The sequence below is a fragment of the Cebus imitator genome, unplaced genomic scaffold (assembly GCF_001604975.1).
Source record: "Cebus imitator isolate Cc_AM_T3 unplaced genomic scaffold, Cebus_imitator-1.0 Scaffold101, whole genome shotgun sequence".
NCBI lineage: Eukaryota > Metazoa > Chordata > Mammalia > Primates > Cebidae > Cebus > Cebus imitator.
In genome coordinates, this window is record NW_016107416.1 from 6,211,198 (window position 1) to 6,231,229 (window position 20,032).

The following is a 20,032-nucleotide window of genomic DNA, read 5'->3' on the forward strand; positions in this document are numbered from 1 at the left end:
TAAATATATTCCTTTTGCTTTAAGACAGAGTTACATTCTAATCCATAATAATTCCAAATAAATATGTCATTTTATGACTTTTTTTTTTTGAGAGCTGAGAAAAACTTTTCGAAGTATGCTTTCTATGAGATGAAGTTTGTTTTTAAATGTGATTGTCACTTCAGTAGTAAATCAAAACTTATTGGATCAAAGTACTTAAATTCATGTGTTGAAAGTCAAACTGAACTAGAATAATTAATACATTTATTTCTGAATATTTGGAGATTTGCTACTCGGCTTTAGGATAATCATCTCACTGAGAGTACTCATCTTAACAATCTTTATGCTATATGATCCAGAATAGTTGTTTTGATAATTCTCACCTTTGGGTTGAAAATCAAATTCTAACCTTATTTTTTTTTTCCAAAAGACAGTTTTCTTAAGGCTTGCATGTGTTCAGGAAGGAAAAGCAAATTTGCCAGTTTAAATAAAGATAGTTTTAAACTGATCAGAAAATGTGAAAGTAAGTTTTATCGTAAAAGGTGATTGCACATTTTTCTTTATATGCAAAATTAGTTCTCATTCGTGTAAGAAATAGAAACATTCTGCCTACATTTGCATTCAAGCTTATCCCGTTAATTGAGAGTGATTTAACATTGGCTGCCTGAAAAAAAAATCTTATTTTGAATAGGTATCACATTATCAGTGGCTTTCCATTAGAAAAGAAAAATCTCTGAATTTGATAAAAGGCATTTTAGTACCTGGCTGGTGGAACCTCATTTGCAAGTAATTATACCCTTGATAAGAGTCTACAAACATGTCTTTAAGCAGCTTAAGTTAAAAATAAATATTAAAAACCTATTCTAATAGAAAATTGGTTGAGATTTTAAAGTGCATGAAAAGCAAATGTTTTGCTTAAGTTTTTTGCTACATTCTTAACTATGCATCAATAAATGTAAATATGTGCAGATAACTTAAATATTTTTCAACTAAAAATGACTACATTTTATATACACCTAACAAGTTATGAGTTCTCATGAATAATCGTGATTGGTTAGGAATATACATAAACGATTTAATAGGAATTGTTAACTGAACCAGCTTATCTCCTCTCTCAACCAAGAGACTAGAAGGATTTAAATTACAGCTGTGTGATCCTGAGTAAGTCATTTGGGGGTAATAAAACCCACCTCATAGAGTTGTGAGGAGCAAATATTTGTTTCAGGAGAAACACTTATAGTTCCTACTAAATCCTAGGTGTACAATTAAATGACACTTCAAGTTAACAAATCTAGTGGTCATTGTTCTGGCCTTGTCTGACTCTCTCAATAGTATTGGACACAGTTGATTACTCTCTTTTTTTGAAACATTTTATTTCATCTCTTGGCTTCTGTGACACAGTGACTCTCTCACCTCACTGGCTATTTCTTCCAAGTCTTGAAAATCTGACCTCTCGAATCATGTGAGTTCCCTGGGACGTGGTTCAGGGCTCTCTTCTCTTTCTATACCTAAGTAACAACATCCGGTCTCAAGTCTTTAAGTGGTACCATGACTTTAAATTCATTACTCTATACTTTTAGCTCTAGCCTTCTAAGTTCTGTGCTCACATACGCAACTGCCTATTTGATATCTCTACTTCAGTATTTATTTGAATAGAATTTCCGAATCAGAACTCTTAGTTCCCTAGTCCTAAACTTCTCTTCTCCTAGCTTTTCTTATTGTTTTAAGTGGCACCACAGTCTCCCATCTATTCAAGTTCAAGTTCAAAACCTAGGAGTTATCTTTTAATTCTTCTCTTTCCTCACTTTCCACATCCTATACATCAGCCAGACATGGGAGTTCTGCCCTCGTGGTGGTTCTTGAATTCACTTTCTTCTCTCTGCAGTTGTTTAGCCTCCATTACCTCTTACTTGGACTATTGCAGTAGCTTCCTAACAGGTATCTCTTCTTCCATTCTTGGCACTCTCTAATTTACTTAACAATGGCAGGCACAATAATTTTTCTAAAAAGAAAATCAGAGAATTGAAAATTACAAATATGAAATAAATTTTATTTTGTTTCATAATTTCAAAAACATTTTGATAGACTTTTAAAAGACCTCATTTTATCAATTTTTAAAACTTGAGATGTTTTAAAACTTGTTATGTTTTTCATGATCTTTATACTATAAAAAGAAATCTTAAAAAAGAACAAATTAATATTCAGAAGCAAAATAAAATTCATCTTAATAGGTGTGTGACACCACTGCATTAGAAGAATAGATATTAACTAATATTTTTCCTTTCAAGCCACAGTTCAGTGGATCTAGAACATTTTCATCACCCCAAAGGAACTTAATATGTTTGCTTTTACTCTTAAGTGTATCTTGGAAATTTTTCAGCTTGTAGAATTTGCTAGGCAACTGGAAATGCTGAGCTATCTATAGAAACTTCTTTACGCCAAGTTTACAAATGTGTTAAAATGCATGCACATTTTTATATTAATAGGATGTTTTATGACCCAGTTATATGTACACATTACAGTTTACTTTAAAAGAACACAAATTCAGACAATTTGAGTCAGATTATGATGTATAGTGGTAGCAATAACATGAACAGTAACGGTAATACTGTACCAACAGTTATATATTAATGAATACTATAATATTAACAGCACGATATTAATTTATTAATTTAATCACTGTTTTCATTGTTATAAAAAATAAACACCAGATATGTAAACATTGAGATATATATTCTTTGTTTAAAAAGCAGTCACAGAGATAGAATGAAATGAAGGGAATCTGACAAATTTATAGGATTCCATTGGGCAAAGGACAAAGAAAATAATTTTCTAATGTAGAAATATTTTGAATCTTTATGAGAGATGCATTCTTTTCATAATTACAATTGAAGATAAATTTCAAAGACTTGTGCAAATCTGAATCGATGGTTTTAAGTAGGTTTTTCTTTTTCTTCAGTGTCATGGAAATAACAATAGCCTCATGGACCAGTAGAGGGCATGATCTTCCTATGGTAGACTTCAGTTTTCAAATGTTCTCTTAACGATATATTAAGCAAAATGTACTACTCCTTGCTAAAAACATAGCCCTCTGGATGTCATTATAGAATTACTTTATTAATTTACTTTATTTTCTTAAATAAACATAATCATAAACTCTCAGCTCACTTCGTTTTTACTTTTTGTCTTCGCTTTGTTTTGACTTTGAGCAGTCAAAAGCAAATGGCTTCATTTGGAGGACGCATTCCTCTGAAAGGATACACTAAATGCATGGCAAATGCTGTTTATATCATGGAAAGTGCCTAAAATGCTGACAAAGACATTTTCTTGATCTGCGTCCGGCCTTGAATTTAAAGTGAGAAAAGCGGGTTAAGCCTTTTGAATCAGCTACAAAATGTCATTTCAATGAACACAAAGGGATTGAATTTGTAGATATTAAGACTAAATTAAAAACTTTTCAGATGTGACGCTTCTCATATAGGTTTCTGTAGGCTCTTACTATTATTCAGAACATCATAGGTTTTTTTTAAAAAAAATTTTGTAGAGACAGGATCTCACTGTGTTGCTTAGGCTTGTCTCAAACCCCTGGCCTCAAGCAATCCTCCAGCCTCTGCCTGCCAAACTTTTGGGATTACCGTTGTGAGCCATGGTGCCCAGCTAACATCATGTTTTAGAGTTTTGCCGCCTAACAGAGAAATAACACCACTAAATACAATATACTACAAACTAAATTATATATTTTTAAATCTTTATTTCTACTATTGCTGATATATTTCTGCTTTTACAGAATTTTGAAATGTATTATTCAGTTATGATTTGGCAGTGACTGGTATATATTTCCCCCCTAGTATAAGAAGCATCGCTCTTCTCATGCACATACCAACAACTTTGCAAAGTCTGTGGTCAACCTTGTGGATTCTGTAAGTATCCTGGTTTTCTTGAATTTGTGTGCCAAGATGGAACGGTTTATCTCTATTTGCTTACTTATACTTTAGGTATTTCTTGAACAAATTTAAAAATAACAATCCTAAAGCTCATCTAGCTAAGGAATTATAGGATGATCTGCTTCACAGAGTAGTGCTCTGAGAGTTTCAGAGGACTGAGTTATTCCCGGAATCTCAAAGATACATTAGCGTTGCTTCTAAGTCGTGTCTGTACACTATTGCCATCAGTCTATGGAAGACAAAAACAATGGAGAAAAAAACTAGCTACTGAAAGTCTCATTTGCAATTATACTTGGCAAATGAGACTTTTTCAAGAAACAACTGGGCTTTTCTTAAATAAATGGTAGTAACAGAGAAGAACAACTGGATTGAGGCAGACTATGTTTGGAGAATGTAGGTAACCCACAAAAAAAATTTTAAGGACACAAATGTATTTTCTTAGTGTTCCCATTGGTGTGATGGTTCAGATTTGATTTCTAGATGGTGGAAGTAAGTGCAGACCCCAAATAAAACTAATTTAAAATGATAAAATATATACCTCATTACAAAGACTTCTAACTGTACAAATCTTTAATACTGATGTGTTTTCCTCACTTATTTTGTGAATTACAGAAAATGGTTAAGATTTTCTTTCTTTTTCCTGCCTTAGGTTAGAACTCTATAGATATGAACATTATACATTATGTTCCAATGAATAATTCAGTTGACTAGTCAGAAATTAAATATAGAATACTACTTCATATGTTGTAAAGTGCTATTTTGCTCAGCTAAATATATTTTTATCTGGTATTCTATTGTGCCTTCCCTCTTAAATGGGAAAAAAAATCCACCATTTTTTGTAAATTGCCAAATATCTAAATAATATTTATTTACTCCAAAGAGCTGCCTTCTTTTCTGCCTTTTAAGCAGTCCACAAACCTCCAATCATGTAAATACTCATGTATGTTATGTGCCTGGTGGGCATAGCTGAGCAAAAGTATAACATGAATGGATGTGCATGGAGTATGTGATATAGTGTTAGGATTGCTCCTCAGAGCCAGTTTACACCCGATTTATTAATTTTCTTTAATTTCAGCTCTTGTCATTTTTCTCAGAGGAAAACCACAAGTGAATGTGGAAAGGAGAATCTTAAACACATCTTTTCCCCTACAAAAGCTGTTTACTTGGTAGCATCTCTGAATTAGACATTTCAACGTGATTGAATAGAATCACATCATGCAAAGTGTAATTTTTAATGTGAAGCTGACCACTAATTTTTAAAAGACATTACATTTAAGTTGTTTTTGTGGTAAAGTCATTATATAATAGCTTCAATTTCATTTAGGCATAATAGTGTTCCCCTTCTTCAGTGCACTCAAAGATCATCCATCCATTGTTTTATTGATTCGTTTGAAATAGGGCAAAATGACAGCATTCATTAAAGTCGCTTAATTGTGTGAATTGTGTAGCTACTGGGCCAAAAGTAGACAAAGAGAGCAGAAAGGGAACAATTTGAATATTGTGGTGATGCCACCCTGTGGTGAGGATGAGATGAATGATACGGATCTGCTCTTTTTTAGCCTCGGATCCTTGAGTTTTTCTCTCTCCCAGTGTTACTTTACTTTTCATATAATATGACCTCCAAGGTCAAGCCAGCTATATTGTTTGGTGCTTATCTGGAGATTTAGTGATCCTTTCCAATCCAGCAGGAATAAATGGTTGCACTGCACCTACTCACAACTGGTATATCAGGCTCCAACCTGTTATGCGCTATGAGATTTGAAAGGGTGATTTATTGAACCTTTTTTAAATTTATGTCCTTGCTTTCGAATTCTTATTGTCTCTCCCCTAGTGAGATGCCAGGACAGTGAATATGTTGATCTGGGATCAAAATAACCCTATAGGAGGGTTGAAACCAAATTGTTTGATTGTTCTTTCTTTATTTTTGCTCTTGGAAAAAGAAAGGAAAAGAAGATTCTCTATAATGGGCTAATGATGACCCCATGTTCTCCTCTCACCTCCCCCTTCCTGTCCTTCCACTGACTCTGACTCACTGATCGTGCATGTTTGACCCAGTGTTTTCCTCCTGCACCTGTCCTGTTGTATACCCTCAGATTTATAAAGAGCAGCTCAACACCAGGGTTGTCCTGGTGGCTGTAGAGACCTGGACTGAGAAGGATCAGATTGACATCACCACCAACCCTGTGCAGATGCTCCATGAGTTTTCAAAATACCGGCAGCGCATTAAGCAGCATGCTGATGCTGTGCACCTCATCTCGTATGTACTCATTTCAGCCTTTAGTGTCATCTTTGGTTTGACATTTATCTTTATCCCTTTTTTGGTTCAGTTAAGTTAAATATCAGAAAATAGTGACTTGAACAAGATTGCAGTGGGTTCCTTTGTCTGTTAGACAAGAAGCGTGGAGTTAGGATATCCAGTGCTGTGATGCTGGTGGTTCTGTAGTCATAATATCTAACTTCAGAGCCCATAACTTCCATCCTCAAGGTCAACTCACAATCTAGGATGCCTGCTGGCCCTCCTAGATTACTGGCAGTGGGTATGACATGCCCGGGAGAAGGGCAAAAGGGTACTCCTCTTCCCAAACTGACTCCTGTAAAGCAGGTTTCCGGAAAGCTTGCACGTCAGTTTCACTAGACGTTTGCTAGATGGTAGTCACATGAGAGGCTAGCAAATGTAGTCCTTTTAGATGAACCATTCAGCTCAGTTTCTACTACTAAGGAAAAAGAGTTCCATATTTTCTTTTTAATATAATAAGCTATTCTCTTCCCCAGTCAGGTAGTCCTTTAAGGTTCTGTCCTGGAATCAAACCAACCAAATGACTCCTTCCTTTCCTCCCACTGTTACCTTTTACTTCCTGTTTTTTCAGGCTTTCATCAGCAATTTATAATAATCAGCAATATTAATTCTTTTTAATCACTGCTAGATATTGTCTACTAGAAAAAAGTCAAGAGCTGTGTCTGTTTATCTTTGTGTTTTCAATTCCTGTGCTAGTACACGATGCTTAGTAGGTACTCAGTTGGTGCTTGCTCAACTGAAATTATTTAACAGAACAAATTTAAAGGTAATTATGTCATAAATTTTAAGGTATTTGAACTAGTTTTTGATTTCTTGGAGGAGGATGGTTTGGGGGTGTTCCACATAGGAGGGCACACATATTTTGGGAGACTATGGAATGATGGTCACCACACTGGTTTCCTAATAGCACTGCTTTTTCTTAAGGCGGGTGACATTTCACTATAAGAGAAGCAGTCTGAGTTACTTTGGAGGTGTCTGTTCTCGCACAAGAGGAGTTGGTGTGAATGAGGTAAATTTTACCAATTTTCTTAAAGTAGAGCTTCATCTTTGCATCTGTTCTCCTTTTTTTCTGTGGCCTAGTTTACATCCTTTCTCATGCTTGTTTAGAATGATGACATGGCAAATGTAGCATGAGTGGCTTATGTTATTAATACATAGAGCCCCATGTGGTCCTTTTGGCTCATAGTGACATATTTTGATATCGTAATGACAATTTTTCATATATATCAGGCAAATGTAGCTGAAGATTCGCCTATAGACTTTTAGGCCTCTACAGATAGGTTGTTAAGCTTTTATATGCTTATGAATCCTTCCCTGACTTCTTTTTGTTATAATGCTCCTCTGCCCATGTTAAATTTAACTCATTAAAATCAAAGGATTTCTGATACCAGTACTGTATCTTTTTTTCTCCCTATGTATATTTTTTCATCTTCATGCCTTCTATCTACCTGTCTGTAGCATGAACTCAACACCTATTTCCTTAATCTCATTGTTTGGATTTTAGTACTTTCAGTTTTATAAAGAAAATTCTTAACTGGCAACAGCACCCAAAAAGTATAACCAATTATATCTAAACTCTTGTCATTACTGAAATATATTATACGAGGTTATCTCAATAGACCACAATTAGCCTGGAATAATATTGGAGTGTATTATACCATGTTATCCTAATAGCCCATGTAGTGGGAACCTCTCTTGAAGTATTTTAGTAAGTTGAATTTATTCTTAGTTTGGTATAAGCTGAATTGGAGCACAGCCTGTGTGACTTGTTTCAATGTGACAGCTTCAAATTCTGAGAGATACCACATAGTAAGAGGGGCTTTCTGCTTGTTGGGCCCAGTTGTAAGGAGGAGGTGAGAAGGAGCATATACCAACTTTAATACTGACAGGCTCTACTTAGGGAACTGAGAAGATTTGTGGTAACAATTAAGAAATAATAACTAGCTTTGTGCACTCTCTCAAATGTCTCCCACACACTTTCAACTCTGAAAAACAGTATGGTCTTCCAATGGCAGTGGCACAAGTATTATCGCAGAGCCTGGCTCAAAACCTTGGAATCCAATGGGAACCTTCTAGCAGAAAGCCAAGTATGTACATTGACCTTCTTACTCACTTTCATGTGCCATTCTGTCTGTATAATGCATGTTCAGTCAATAAATAAATATTCTTCATTCTAGTCATTGTAGTTTAATTGTAGAATATCTCCTTCCTCTATTTTTACATAATAAGCAACTTAAGTGATTTTTAATCTGTTTAGGTTAGAAAAATTTCCCTTTCAAATCTGTAAAAGCAGAATGAGTCAGCTCTTTCTCACACTGCAGAATGTGGGAATGGGGGTGGGGAATACTCTCACGCTCTGGGTTCTAGTGGCTGAGCAGAGGCATAAGATGCCAGATTAAACTTCATCACAAACTTAGTAAGATCACAGTTGGATTGGGAAACTGCTTAGATCCAGAGTCAAAGAGAGCTCATTTTTAAACTCTCATGAAATTTACCCACCTAGTCCCATCAGAAAAGTTGGAGAAAAAGACTCTCTAAGGAAAGACACTGCCCCAGAGCCTTTTAAGCATGGGAATAGGCAGTAAAGGATAGGATTCTCCTCTAGTGGCCAGGCAGGTCCAAAAGGAGAACAAATAGGGCCACACATCTCTTCAGTAAAAAACATAGCCGGTGACTGTTAGGTGTCACTTTTTCATTAATTAGATTAGAGGTAGATAGAAAGACAGGGCTAATTTTCTAGTAAGCAAAGGGCCTAGGGCTCACAATAATTTGAAGGGTGCATGAAAAATGTTAATTTCTTTTAAAATCAAAGTAAAATTCAACCAAGATTTTATTCATCTTTGTACCAACAGAGAGGTAAAATATACTTTTTAATATATTTTTTGTGGCAGTGGGCAACAACCTGATGTGTACCTGTGGAGAGACCAATGTGTTCACTCATATTATTCACTTAAGTCCCCTCATAGGTTTTGAAAATATGAGGCACTGGGAGTAAAGATTTCACTTGCCACCTCACCTCCCCAGAAAAGAAAAGGACAGAATCTACCTTAATGTCATTCTATATTTTATATTCTTTTTTTATTAATGCATAATGTTCTGGAAAATTGAAACAAAATATATGTACACAGGCTTCTCAGTTCCCTTTATGGGTACTTTAAGATTGTTATCACAAGTGTCTGGTGGCGTTTCACAAGCGCCCACAAACTTCCATTGATTATCTTGGTCAGAGTGTTTGCTTTCCCAGGAATCACCTAGTACACATTAAAGGAAGTATTTAGACTTTCATCATCTGGTATAAACACCTTAAAGCCAGAGAGGTGTATGACCAGGTTTATGCCCTTGTTTAGAAATCTTGGATCTGGGAAGAGGCCAGTGCTAGAGTCAGCTGAGAGATATTACTGAGTTGCATGGTGAATTAGGGTGAGAAGTAGAGTTCATTACTAATGCCTGCCATAGTTCCCTCCTTCCTAAAATTCTTTATTTCTTTGTGACTTGTTTGTTTAGGTAGCTATTTCATTGGTTCTAAACTTTGAGTTAAAAAAATCCATTTAGAATTATATCTTTGAATATACCTCTCTCTCTATATATAGGGGTGTATGTGTATATATACATATATAGAGAGAGATATGTATACCTCTCTAGATATAGATAAATATAGATCTAGATAGGTAGATACATAGATATATAGATAGATAGGTATAGAAAAGAGAAATAGGAAAAAAATTAATGAAGAGAAGAGCCAGCACAATATCAATATGTCAGTCTCTGGTATCTAAGTTAAGTTATAATTGTTTTTAAGTGATTATGTACACTTCTGTTTTAGATTGCACTCTTTTACTAAACCTTTTAGCATAGTGTTCATTCAAGTCTCTTGTTGATCCTCACTTTGACTCTAACAAATTGAATTCTCTTCTCTAACTTCCAGCATTCTCTGTTAGAAAACTTCAGTGATGATCTGTTGTGTTGGTGCAACAGAGCTTTATACTTCACTGAGAGCACATAGGTACACCGTCTAGTGTGAACCCCACAACCACTCTGGGAGATAGACAAAAAGGTGTTATTTCCATTTTAGAGGTAGAAACACTGAGATCCAGGAAATGCTAAGTCACTCAGTTATGGGACCCCCTCATATGGCAGAACTGGGACCAGAACTCAGGCTTTCCAATTTGTAGACCAGGGTGCTTTTCACTAAACATTGGAACTAGGAACCTAATTGAGTTGTCAGAGTTACAAAAATGAAGAGAGGCACCATCTTATTTCTTACCAGCTGTTTTCTTAGGAAGTGACCAATAATTCTGGAAAGGATAAGAAAATATTGATTTAAAAAAATAAATTTCGCTCTATAAGACTTCACATTCCGTGTCTGTTTGCCTGACATGGAATTGGTAATAAAGAATTATTGTAGGAGTTGTAATACCAGTTAAATATGTGACTTTCTTTGTTTCCTTTTTCTTCTGTTGCTTTTATTATTTTGTTGGACTAGAATGTGACTGCACAGAATCCTGGGGTGGCTGCATCATGGAGGAAACAGGGTAAATTTTCATTATGTGTGCATTTGATATATGCCTTTTGCCAAAATTGCTGCATAGAATTAGAAACAAGGTCTCTCTGGTATTGGTCTTTTAGGCTAAGCACAATATAAAATCAATAATTAAGTGTCTGATATTTTTAAACTGAAAAGGCTAATTTACTTTATATTTTAATTTTTTATTTAAGGTTGATGATAAAAGTAAAATGTATTAACTTCTACTTATTAACTCTTGAAGGAAGCACATTATTAAAGGCTTCTAACTTTAGTGGAGGCATTAATTTTTTAGTACACTTAGATTAAAAGCTGGTTGTCTACCTGAAGCAGTCAGTGAAAATCAATTTAGTCATCAATTTACATTTTAAGGAACTGGTAAATATATATGTTTACATTAATAAAAATTATACTATACTGTTTATAAATCAATAAAGCTTTTCTAAAATTAAGACAGGCTTATTGTGTCTAAATCAGGTCCTCTTCTAGTAATAGACATTTGAACATTCCCTCACTTTTCTTTTGTGAATACTTTGGGAACTAGCGCAGCTTCCCCAGACTGGTGTTGCTTCAGTGAACCAAGGCCTGGAAACATTGCCCTCTTTCATAGGGACCCCTGCCCCATGGGAGCCACCACCCCCAGACCCCCTAAACCATAGACTGCTCCTAGTAGAAAGGAGAGGTTTCCTCACCCATGTGCCTCTCTTGCTTTCTTTGCCGCCAGACACCTGCTCAACACACCAACCATTTCTAATCCTACCTCCATTCCTCTGAGCCCTGGTTGCCAGAGGCCCTGACCTACTTGGACAGAGCCCGTTTATTATTCTTTCACCAGCCCCGCCTAGGAGTCCAGGGTGGGAAGAGTGTGGGCATGAGGGTTTGCACAGTCGGTCATTATCCTTGCTACTCTGGAATGCAGTTCTAGAAGTGGAGTCTAAATGTGAAACCCTTAACTTCCACGGTTCCCTTACTATTACTCCATAGTTTAGTAATTTATAGCTTAACCAGGCTTTTCTGGGGAGTACCATAAGAAGGTAATATTGATAATGTTGGTTCTATAGGGAGATGTCTTCTGTCTTCTAAATTAATCTCTGAGTTTTTTACAGTGATTCTTCATAGGAGATATTATAATAAAATGTTTTAAAGTTAATATATATTTTCTCAAGAATACATTTCTATATAGTTTTTCTAAGAGGCTCCTCTCAACAGTGGCAGGTTTTACCTACTTTATAAACTACCTTCCTAACATCAGAAAGCATAAAATTACTGAATTACTTCCTAGAATAAGTGGCCTGTCACTCCCAAGTCAAGCACTGTTATATTCACATGCTGTATTCCTGAGGAATAGGGGTGTGTGTGTGTGTGTGTGTGTGTGTGTGTGTGATTCAGCTTAACCACACCCATGTGTATAATATTCTCCTGTGTTCTGACACAGAGATATTAAATTTGATTAAGTAATTCACTGAGAGGCTAATTTTCTATTCTTGCTTAATAATGAATATCACCAAATAGTATTTGAAATTGAGAATAAAGAGCTATTATTCATGGGAGCTTATCCCAATTCTCTTGTCACTGTGCATATACATGCTGAAAACATATGTACATATACAAGTACTGATCTAACACAGCTCTTTAGGGTTTCCTTGTTTACCTGAATTGCATTGTTGGCCTGAATGATACAGTCTTCAATAAACTGGCCCTAGTAGGTTCATGACCTCTTTTTATTTAGAACAGAGGCAAAAAAATGCTTGACTTTAATGAGACATATCAAATAAAAATTAACAAACTTTATAATACAGCCTATGTGAAGAGGTTTTGTAATGAGCTTTTTAAAAACCATTTCTAGCCTGGTCACAAAAGGGCTTTCTGCCGAGGAGGTTTTAACATAGCCCCCAAATCTTTGATTTTCTTTGAATTTCCATCTCTGCAAACTCCATCACACATACTTAAGTTGCTATTTGAACATAAGTGCCTTGTCAAAATTTGTGTAGATTAATTTGGATCCAAAGTGAACATTTCGTTCCAATTTAGGGGTTTTAATTTTCTTCTCTGATGATTGCTTTTGGTAAGTTATTTACATAGTTCATTCTTTGTTTCCTCAGGGTGTCCCATTCTCGAAAATTTTCAAAGTGCAGCATTTTGGAATATAGAGACTTTTTACAGAGAGGGGGTGGAGCTTGCCTTTTCAACAGGCCAACAAAGGTTAGTCACTTAGAAAATGTACTAAGAAAGTATATTATTTCTCTAGTGTTTTACAATGGAATAGTGCTGGATATCAGATGCCTGTCTTGGAAGGCAGGTATTTTTGTCAATCAGATTAATATTTAGTTGTAAAAGGCCTTATCATGTTAAAAATTGAGTCCTGTTTAAATGAATGACAAAACCATAGATTCAGTGTTCTCTGTTTCTGGTTTTTCAGTGCTAGCTAGAACTCCCAAATCCTCCCTTCCAAAAAAGCAAAGAGTTCTTCAATTATAATATCTTTGAGATTTTCATGTTAAGATTTTCACTCTGCTGCTAAGAGACGGTGGGTTAAATTAAGATAAATATTATTTTAACCAATTTCTCTGATAAAAATTCCATTTCTCCTTGACACTCTTTCTAGGTACAAGTATTAGTTCATTTTCACCCTGCTATAAAGATACTACCTCAAACTGGGTAATTTATAGACAGAAGAGTTTTAACTGACTCACAGTTCCACATGGCTGGGAGGCCTCAGGAAACTTAGAATCGTGGTAGAAGGTAAAGGGGAAGCAGGTACCTTCTTTACAAGGTGGCCAGAGAGAGAGAAAGAGCGTGAGAAAGTGCCACACTTTAAAACCATCAGCTCTAGTGAGACTCACTCATTCTCCTGAGAACTGCATGGGGGAAACCACCCCCATGATTCAGTCACCTCCCACCAGGTAGGTCTCTCCCTCAACAGTGGGGATTAGAACTCAAGATGAGATTTGGGTGGGGACACAGAGCCAAACCATGTCAGGGCCTAACTAATTTCTTGGTTTTTTTTTTTTTTTTGAGATGCGTTCTCCTGAAACATTAGTTCCTTATGAATATCAGCCAGCCAAAAAAATTACCCAAGGTATTTATGGATACCATAAATACACATATGTGTTTTGTTTGTTTGTTTTTGAGACAGAGTTTCACTCTTTTGCCAGGCTGGAGTGCAGTGGCACAATCTTGGCTCACTGCAACCTCCACCTCCCAGGTTCAAGCGATTCTCCTACCTCAGCCTCCCGAGTGGCTGGGATTACAAGTGTCTGCCACCATGCCCAGCTAATTTTTTGTATTTTAGTAGAGATGGGGTTTCACCGTGTTGGCCAGATTGGTTTCGATCTCCTGACCTTGTGAATAACCTGCCTTGGTTTCCCAAAGTGCTGGGATTACAGATGTGAGCCACTGTACCTGGCCAAATACACATACGTATTTATAATGTATTGTCTGTTTACCTGGGGAGGGCCACATTGCCAATTGGCATTTCATCATACTGTGTGTATACAGTGTCACAATCCTTTAGATTCACATTCAAAAAACTGAAAATTTTCAGAAGTGTTTTTTATGTTTGTGGAAAACACATTTGACAGTAAAACTTGCCCTAAACTGATAATATTTATATCTCATAAGGTAAATATTCATAAGTCTTGCTGCAGAAATATTAACTGATTGTAGGGTGTGTCCCAGGCCCCTCAGGGCTATTACATAGAATACAGTAAATGCATCATCATACTTCTCTAAGCTTCAGCAAAGCCGGAAGTCTCAAACCCACCAGCTTTGCATAAACGGGGGCTGTGGACCTGCAGTAGCATGTTTGGAAATGAAGTTGCTCAACAGGCAAAAAGATAGGATCAATGCTAATCTGCAGATGGTATGGAAATCCTAACGTGGCAAATTTCGTATTTCTTTTTAAAATACTACTTCATGAGTCAAATATAGCTCATTGCTATGCAAAATGTTTAATACTGTGCAAATTGAGAGAGCAGCGAAATAATGTTAACCTTTTTAAAACAAAATCAATAACTAATGTGGTAACTGACAGGATAATTAATTCACTGACCCATAATTAAATGACACTATGTAGTCAGGAGATGATCGCTTAAAGCCTGACATCTGTGTAAAATCTCAGTATGACTGTGGAAAAAGAAACAGGACTTTCAAAGTGACCTTGCATAGTTAAAGTTAGTTGCCTGCCTTTCATAGCATTGATCTCAATGCAAGAGAAATCCAAAAGCTTCAAAGTGCTCAAAATGGGTGAAATAAGTAAAAATGAACAAATGTGAGCTGCTGGCATTTTTGAATTGCAGTGTACATGGCTGATTTTACCCACCTTGCAGCTTACCAGCTAATTATAAGCATCATGTCTGAGGAAACAACTCTCACTTGTTTGGAAAGGTTCAGGTTTCTAGCATATGCATAAGGGTCCGTCAGTGGATTTCTGAAATTGCCTGTGAGTTAGGAGAAAATTATTCTAATAACTTGGAAATGAAATAAAAATAACTATAAATCATCTATTTTTAAAGTTAGTAAATATGGAATTATGTTTTTTTAAACTACCTAGAACAATGGTTAATAAACAACTATGGATTCCAGTGGAATAGTTTATATGTATATATCAAAGAACCGACTTTTCCCCCAAGTGTTTTGAATGTGTGTATATGCATGTGTTGTGTGTGTGTGTGTGTATTTTTACATTATACGTGCGCATATTTTCTGTGCTTTGGGACTCTTCCTCACTGCCATGTTTTCCACATGGTTGGAGATCGTGACCCATCTCAGGAGGAAGGCAGAGTCCAAAGAAAGAAGGAATGGGGAGCCTGGTATGAAGTGCTGCCCATGTTCAAATCAGCCCTTATCTTTTCCATTTTCTCTTGCCTCCTGATCAAAATAACACAGAGATGTGCAATGCTGCTTTTACTCATAGGACTTTTCCACAAGGAGAGTCCTACCCAAGTAGTCTGGAAACCTTTGCTTCTCATAATAGTTTTGCCTTTCTGAAAGTGGAAGGAGGATCAGTTCTTTCTCAGGTGTATTTAGTGGAAGGAAGCCCTTCCTTGAGGTGTGTTCAGCTGCTGGGGATGGAGCCTGTTACTCCCTCTCATATTCAGGGCTCAGAACATTTGGGTTGGAATGTGCTGCTCCAGCCTTCATTTAAGGTGTAATGATTATGCCCAGAGAAATCCTGCCCCACTCCCTGCCACCCCTGGAAGTACACATGATTTTCTTAAACAGTCAACTACCTTTACAGTTGCTCTATGATATAGTTTATCTGGCAAGCAAGTTCATGATACCAGTAGATTTTTCTAGAAATTGTACTCTTCTATTGCCCTAGGAATGACTGAGAGACTTCTATATATCCATATATGTGTCTTATGCTTTCAGACACTTGAGGTTTCTTTTCAGTGAGAATGATGGGCTTGGATTTCTAGCAACATTTTTTTCCTCTAAGTTTATCTGCATTTACTTGATTGTACATATCACATTTGGCTATGACTGAAGCATATTTATCTTTTTGACAGGTTTTATGGCTTCTTAGCTGTCTTGAGACAGATCAGCAAATTAGGTATCTGTGAGTCTTATTAGCAATGCATTTTAGCTCCATTAGCAAATATGAAAAGTGATCTATTCCTCTTGACAGCTTATCTCCATAAAAAGCAACTCTAATGCTAGAGGTCATCTCCGGAGCCACGGCAAGAGAATCCCCCAAGAGATATTGCCCCGTTTCAGATATATATTTTTAAGTGTTATTAATAAATGAACAGTATTTCCCACACAGTCATTATTTATAAGATGCCTTAGCAAGAGATCATAGAAGAATATCACATGATAGCTGATTATAGGGCCCTTGTATGTGGCCCGGTTGGTATGTTGATTTTTCTGTGATAAATTGAAATATTTTTCCCTTCTCTCCCTAATCTCTTTAGTTATTTGAACCCACAGAATGTGGAAATGGATATGTGGAAGCTGGGGAGGAGTGTGATTGTGGTTTTCATGTGGTAGGTATAAGAAACCTTCTCTACTTACAGCATAGATCTTACTTGGTGCAAATAGGAATAGCATTTGTGAGAGGGCAGCACATTCATTGTGGTCTTACTGCTTTTCTTTCTCATCTTTCTGATCAGTGCTTAATTCAGCTCAGACCCGTTAGAATTAGTTATATGGCCTTGTCTGAGAAAACCTAATGGATTCTTCTAATTAAATTCCCTACCTCTTAAAAATTTATAGCTCATATTCATCTTAGATAAGTTGTACCAAATCATAAAACATTCTTTCCATGTTGTATATTATTTTTATCTTTATAAAATAGATTATTAGAATGTAGTGGAGCTAATCAAAGGACAGTTGCCTGCTAAAAATATAAGCTTTCTCTTTGGTATTGAAGTCCTTTCATAGAAGATCTTACTTTGCTGAGAAGTATGGCAGGAAGAAATCTATCCTTATTTAAAGTGATTAATTCTTTCCCAGAATATTTGCTTACTATTGTATAAATGTACTCATTTAGAATATGCATGCCACATATGGAGAGAATATGAATGACTGGCAGGTAAGGCTCTTCACTTACTCACATGAAGTGTTTTCTCTAGGAATGCTATGGATTGTGCTGTAAGAAATGTTCCCTCTCCAACGGGGCTCACTGCAGTGACGGGCCCTGCTGTAACAATACCTCATGTCTTGTGAGTTTTCTGACAGTTTCCTCTTTCTTTTAATTGACAGATTATTCAGATATCTCAGCGTGTACACTGAGCATTTGAATAGCTTGTTACAAATTTCTTGGGTGCAGTGTGCATATTAGCCCGACAGTTTTGTAGAATCAATAAGTCTCAAATCCTGTGGGCCACAACATTTATCTCTCCTGTTATTCACTACCAACCATCTTATCCTCTAATGCCTCATTAATAAAATTACCTAAACGCCTTCCAAAAGAGTTGCCCTACTAACACAGATGAAATCCAAGTTAAATTGTTTTGTAGAGGAGGGCCAGTTTCTGTGGTCTTTTTAATAATATGGCCTACTTACAACATTTTTCTTCAAAACTTACCCTAATTTATTTTAGACTTGAACATAAAAGCTGGTGCTCATATTTTCCCATTGGGCTTTTAAAATGCCCTGTAAAGCAGGAAAGTAACATATGAATGCATCCTCATATGTGTATGTACACAGTTTGTGTGTGTGTGGACATATACAGTCTTCCATCTACAGAGACCACCAGTTAGTTTTGAAAAGTCATTTTAATCTTCCCTTTTCTCATATACACAACCTCTAATATTCCTTATAACCATAGAGTAACATAATTTTACTATTTTCTCAATGTTAAAGGGCATTATGCACTATCGTATTTAGAAGATTCTAGTTTAGTTTCTCCTTGCTTCATGTTCCCAACCAGATTATAAATTGCTTGAGGGTAATGGGCCCTTTCCTTCACCTTTTACCCACACCCTCCTCAAGTAAAATGGTTTGTATAGAACAGGCATTCCCTGGGGTTACTAAAGGTAATTCATATGAATTTATTAAAATTTGATTGTCTATATTTAGCAAAGACAAGTTTAATATCTATGCTAATAAGTTATTTAATGAAGGTTGTGTATATATATAAATTCTTCAGAGAGATCTTAAATGTTTATATTATAGTGTTTTGCTATTTTGTCTTAAGCCAAACCAGAATTTCTTCTTTAGGCGATTTTCATCACACTGTTTTCTGAAAATAGTTCTCTGAGACAGTGGGTTTTGAAATCTGAACATTTAAAGCTTTGGTTGATGATTCATCTTTAGTATAGAGGGTAGCATCTGGGCCTTGTTTCTATTCTGCAATAGGGTATTCTGTCTTGCTAATTCTTAAAAAGAGTTTGGTGATAATTATGTGAGAGTAAAGGCATTGTTGATGAGTCTAAGAATGTTATAATAACTCTCTGAAATATTATGTAATCATAACTCTTAATATTCAATTTTGATTTGCAGTTTCAGCCACGAGGGTATGAATGTCGAGATGCTGTGAACGAGTGTGATATTACTGAATATTGTACTGGAGACTCTGGCCAGGTATGGCACACTGAGTTTTCGGTAATGCATTTTACTTGTAAGTACAGGATGAGTATTCCTTATTCACCATGCTTGGGACCAGAAGTGTTTCAGATTTAAGATTTTTTGGGTTTTGGAATATTTGCATATTCATAATGAGATATCTTGGGAATGGGACTCAAGTCTAAACACGAAAGTCATTGATGTTTCATTATCACTTTATACATATCACCTGAAGGTAATTTTATGTAATATTTTAAGTAATTTTGTGTATTAAACAAAGTGTGTGCACATTGAACCATCAGAAAGCAAAGATATCACTACCTCCGCCACGCCCGGCGACCAGTAGTTCTATGGTATCACCATCATTCCTGACTGTGAATCTATGTTACCAATAGCCAGTTATTCTCCTGTACTTATTCACACCTAAGTACTTAACAGTAAAAACAAAACAAACAAACAAACAAAAATTGACATATCATTAAGACATTGAAAAAATAATGGGTTCATGGTAACCAAGCAGCACAGTAGCGTCACCCAAATACCTGTAACAGCTGTTGAAAAACCGCAACAAAGAAAATTGCAGGGTTTCAGTCACTACTTATGATGCAGTGTTTTCAGCCTTTCAAAAGGTTGCTATATACTGCGTTTTATTTTATTTTAGTTGAGAAGAAACATCAGAAACAGTTGAGGGACCAGGAAGTGGGTCCTCTAAGGATAAAGGGATTTTCTGCTGGATGGGTTTTTTAAATGTTTTCTCCAGAGTCATCTGCCTCATTAACAGAGTTTTTGTCTTAGAAGTTTCTCTTTGACTTTGTTAGGTTGGTGCAAAAGTAATTACGGTTTTTGCCATCAAAAGCATGATGTCTTGTTCTGTTATGAATGCACACTTGCTCCAGTTCTTCCGTAAGCCCATCATGCACTTTCACCATATGTCCATAGGCACTTCTGCAACGTTAATGACGTCATCTTCATCATCACATCAACGCTCAAAAAGTTTCAGATTTTGGAGCATTTCAGATCTTGGATTTTTTGATTAGGGAATCTCATTCAACCTGGCTCAACCTGTACATATTCTAAAGTTTTCAGTATAGATTACATATGTGAATATGCTTTGGTTCCTTTGTTTTATGTTTTGTTTTGCTTGGTTTTCTGGTTATTTCTAGCTCTTCACCATACCTTTATTTTAGGAAAGTTTGGTGTGGTTTTCTTTTTTTGTTGGGGGGAGGGACCTAAATCTCTTTTCTTCCTAATTTCTCCTTATAATTAGTTCTCTTTATTATG

The 20,032-nt window shown here is 36.0% G+C and overlaps 1 protein-coding gene across 9 annotated transcripts in view; it reads left to right on the forward strand.

Annotated features, from left to right (window-relative positions):
• The window catches only part of ADAM23 (ADAM metallopeptidase domain 23), a 197,204-nt gene that overhangs the window by 103,069 nt on the left and 74,103 nt on the right, over positions 1-20,032 (forward strand). For all 9 annotated transcript variants that reach the window (XM_017536899.2, XM_037741493.1, XM_037741494.1 and 6 more), the window contains exons 10-18: positions 3,828-3,899; positions 6,017-6,180; positions 7,144-7,228; positions 8,216-8,306; positions 10,703-10,751; positions 12,844-12,943; positions 16,657-16,728; positions 17,317-17,406; positions 18,689-18,769. In XM_017536899.2, the coding sequence (XP_017392388.1) occupies positions 3,828-3,899; positions 6,017-6,180; positions 7,144-7,228; positions 8,216-8,306; positions 10,703-10,751; positions 12,844-12,943; positions 16,657-16,728; positions 17,317-17,406; positions 18,689-18,769 (804 nt within the window). The remainder of the gene's footprint in view (positions 1-3,827; positions 3,900-6,016; positions 6,181-7,143; positions 7,229-8,215; positions 8,307-10,702; positions 10,752-12,843; positions 12,944-16,656; positions 16,729-17,316; positions 17,407-18,688; positions 18,770-20,032) is intronic.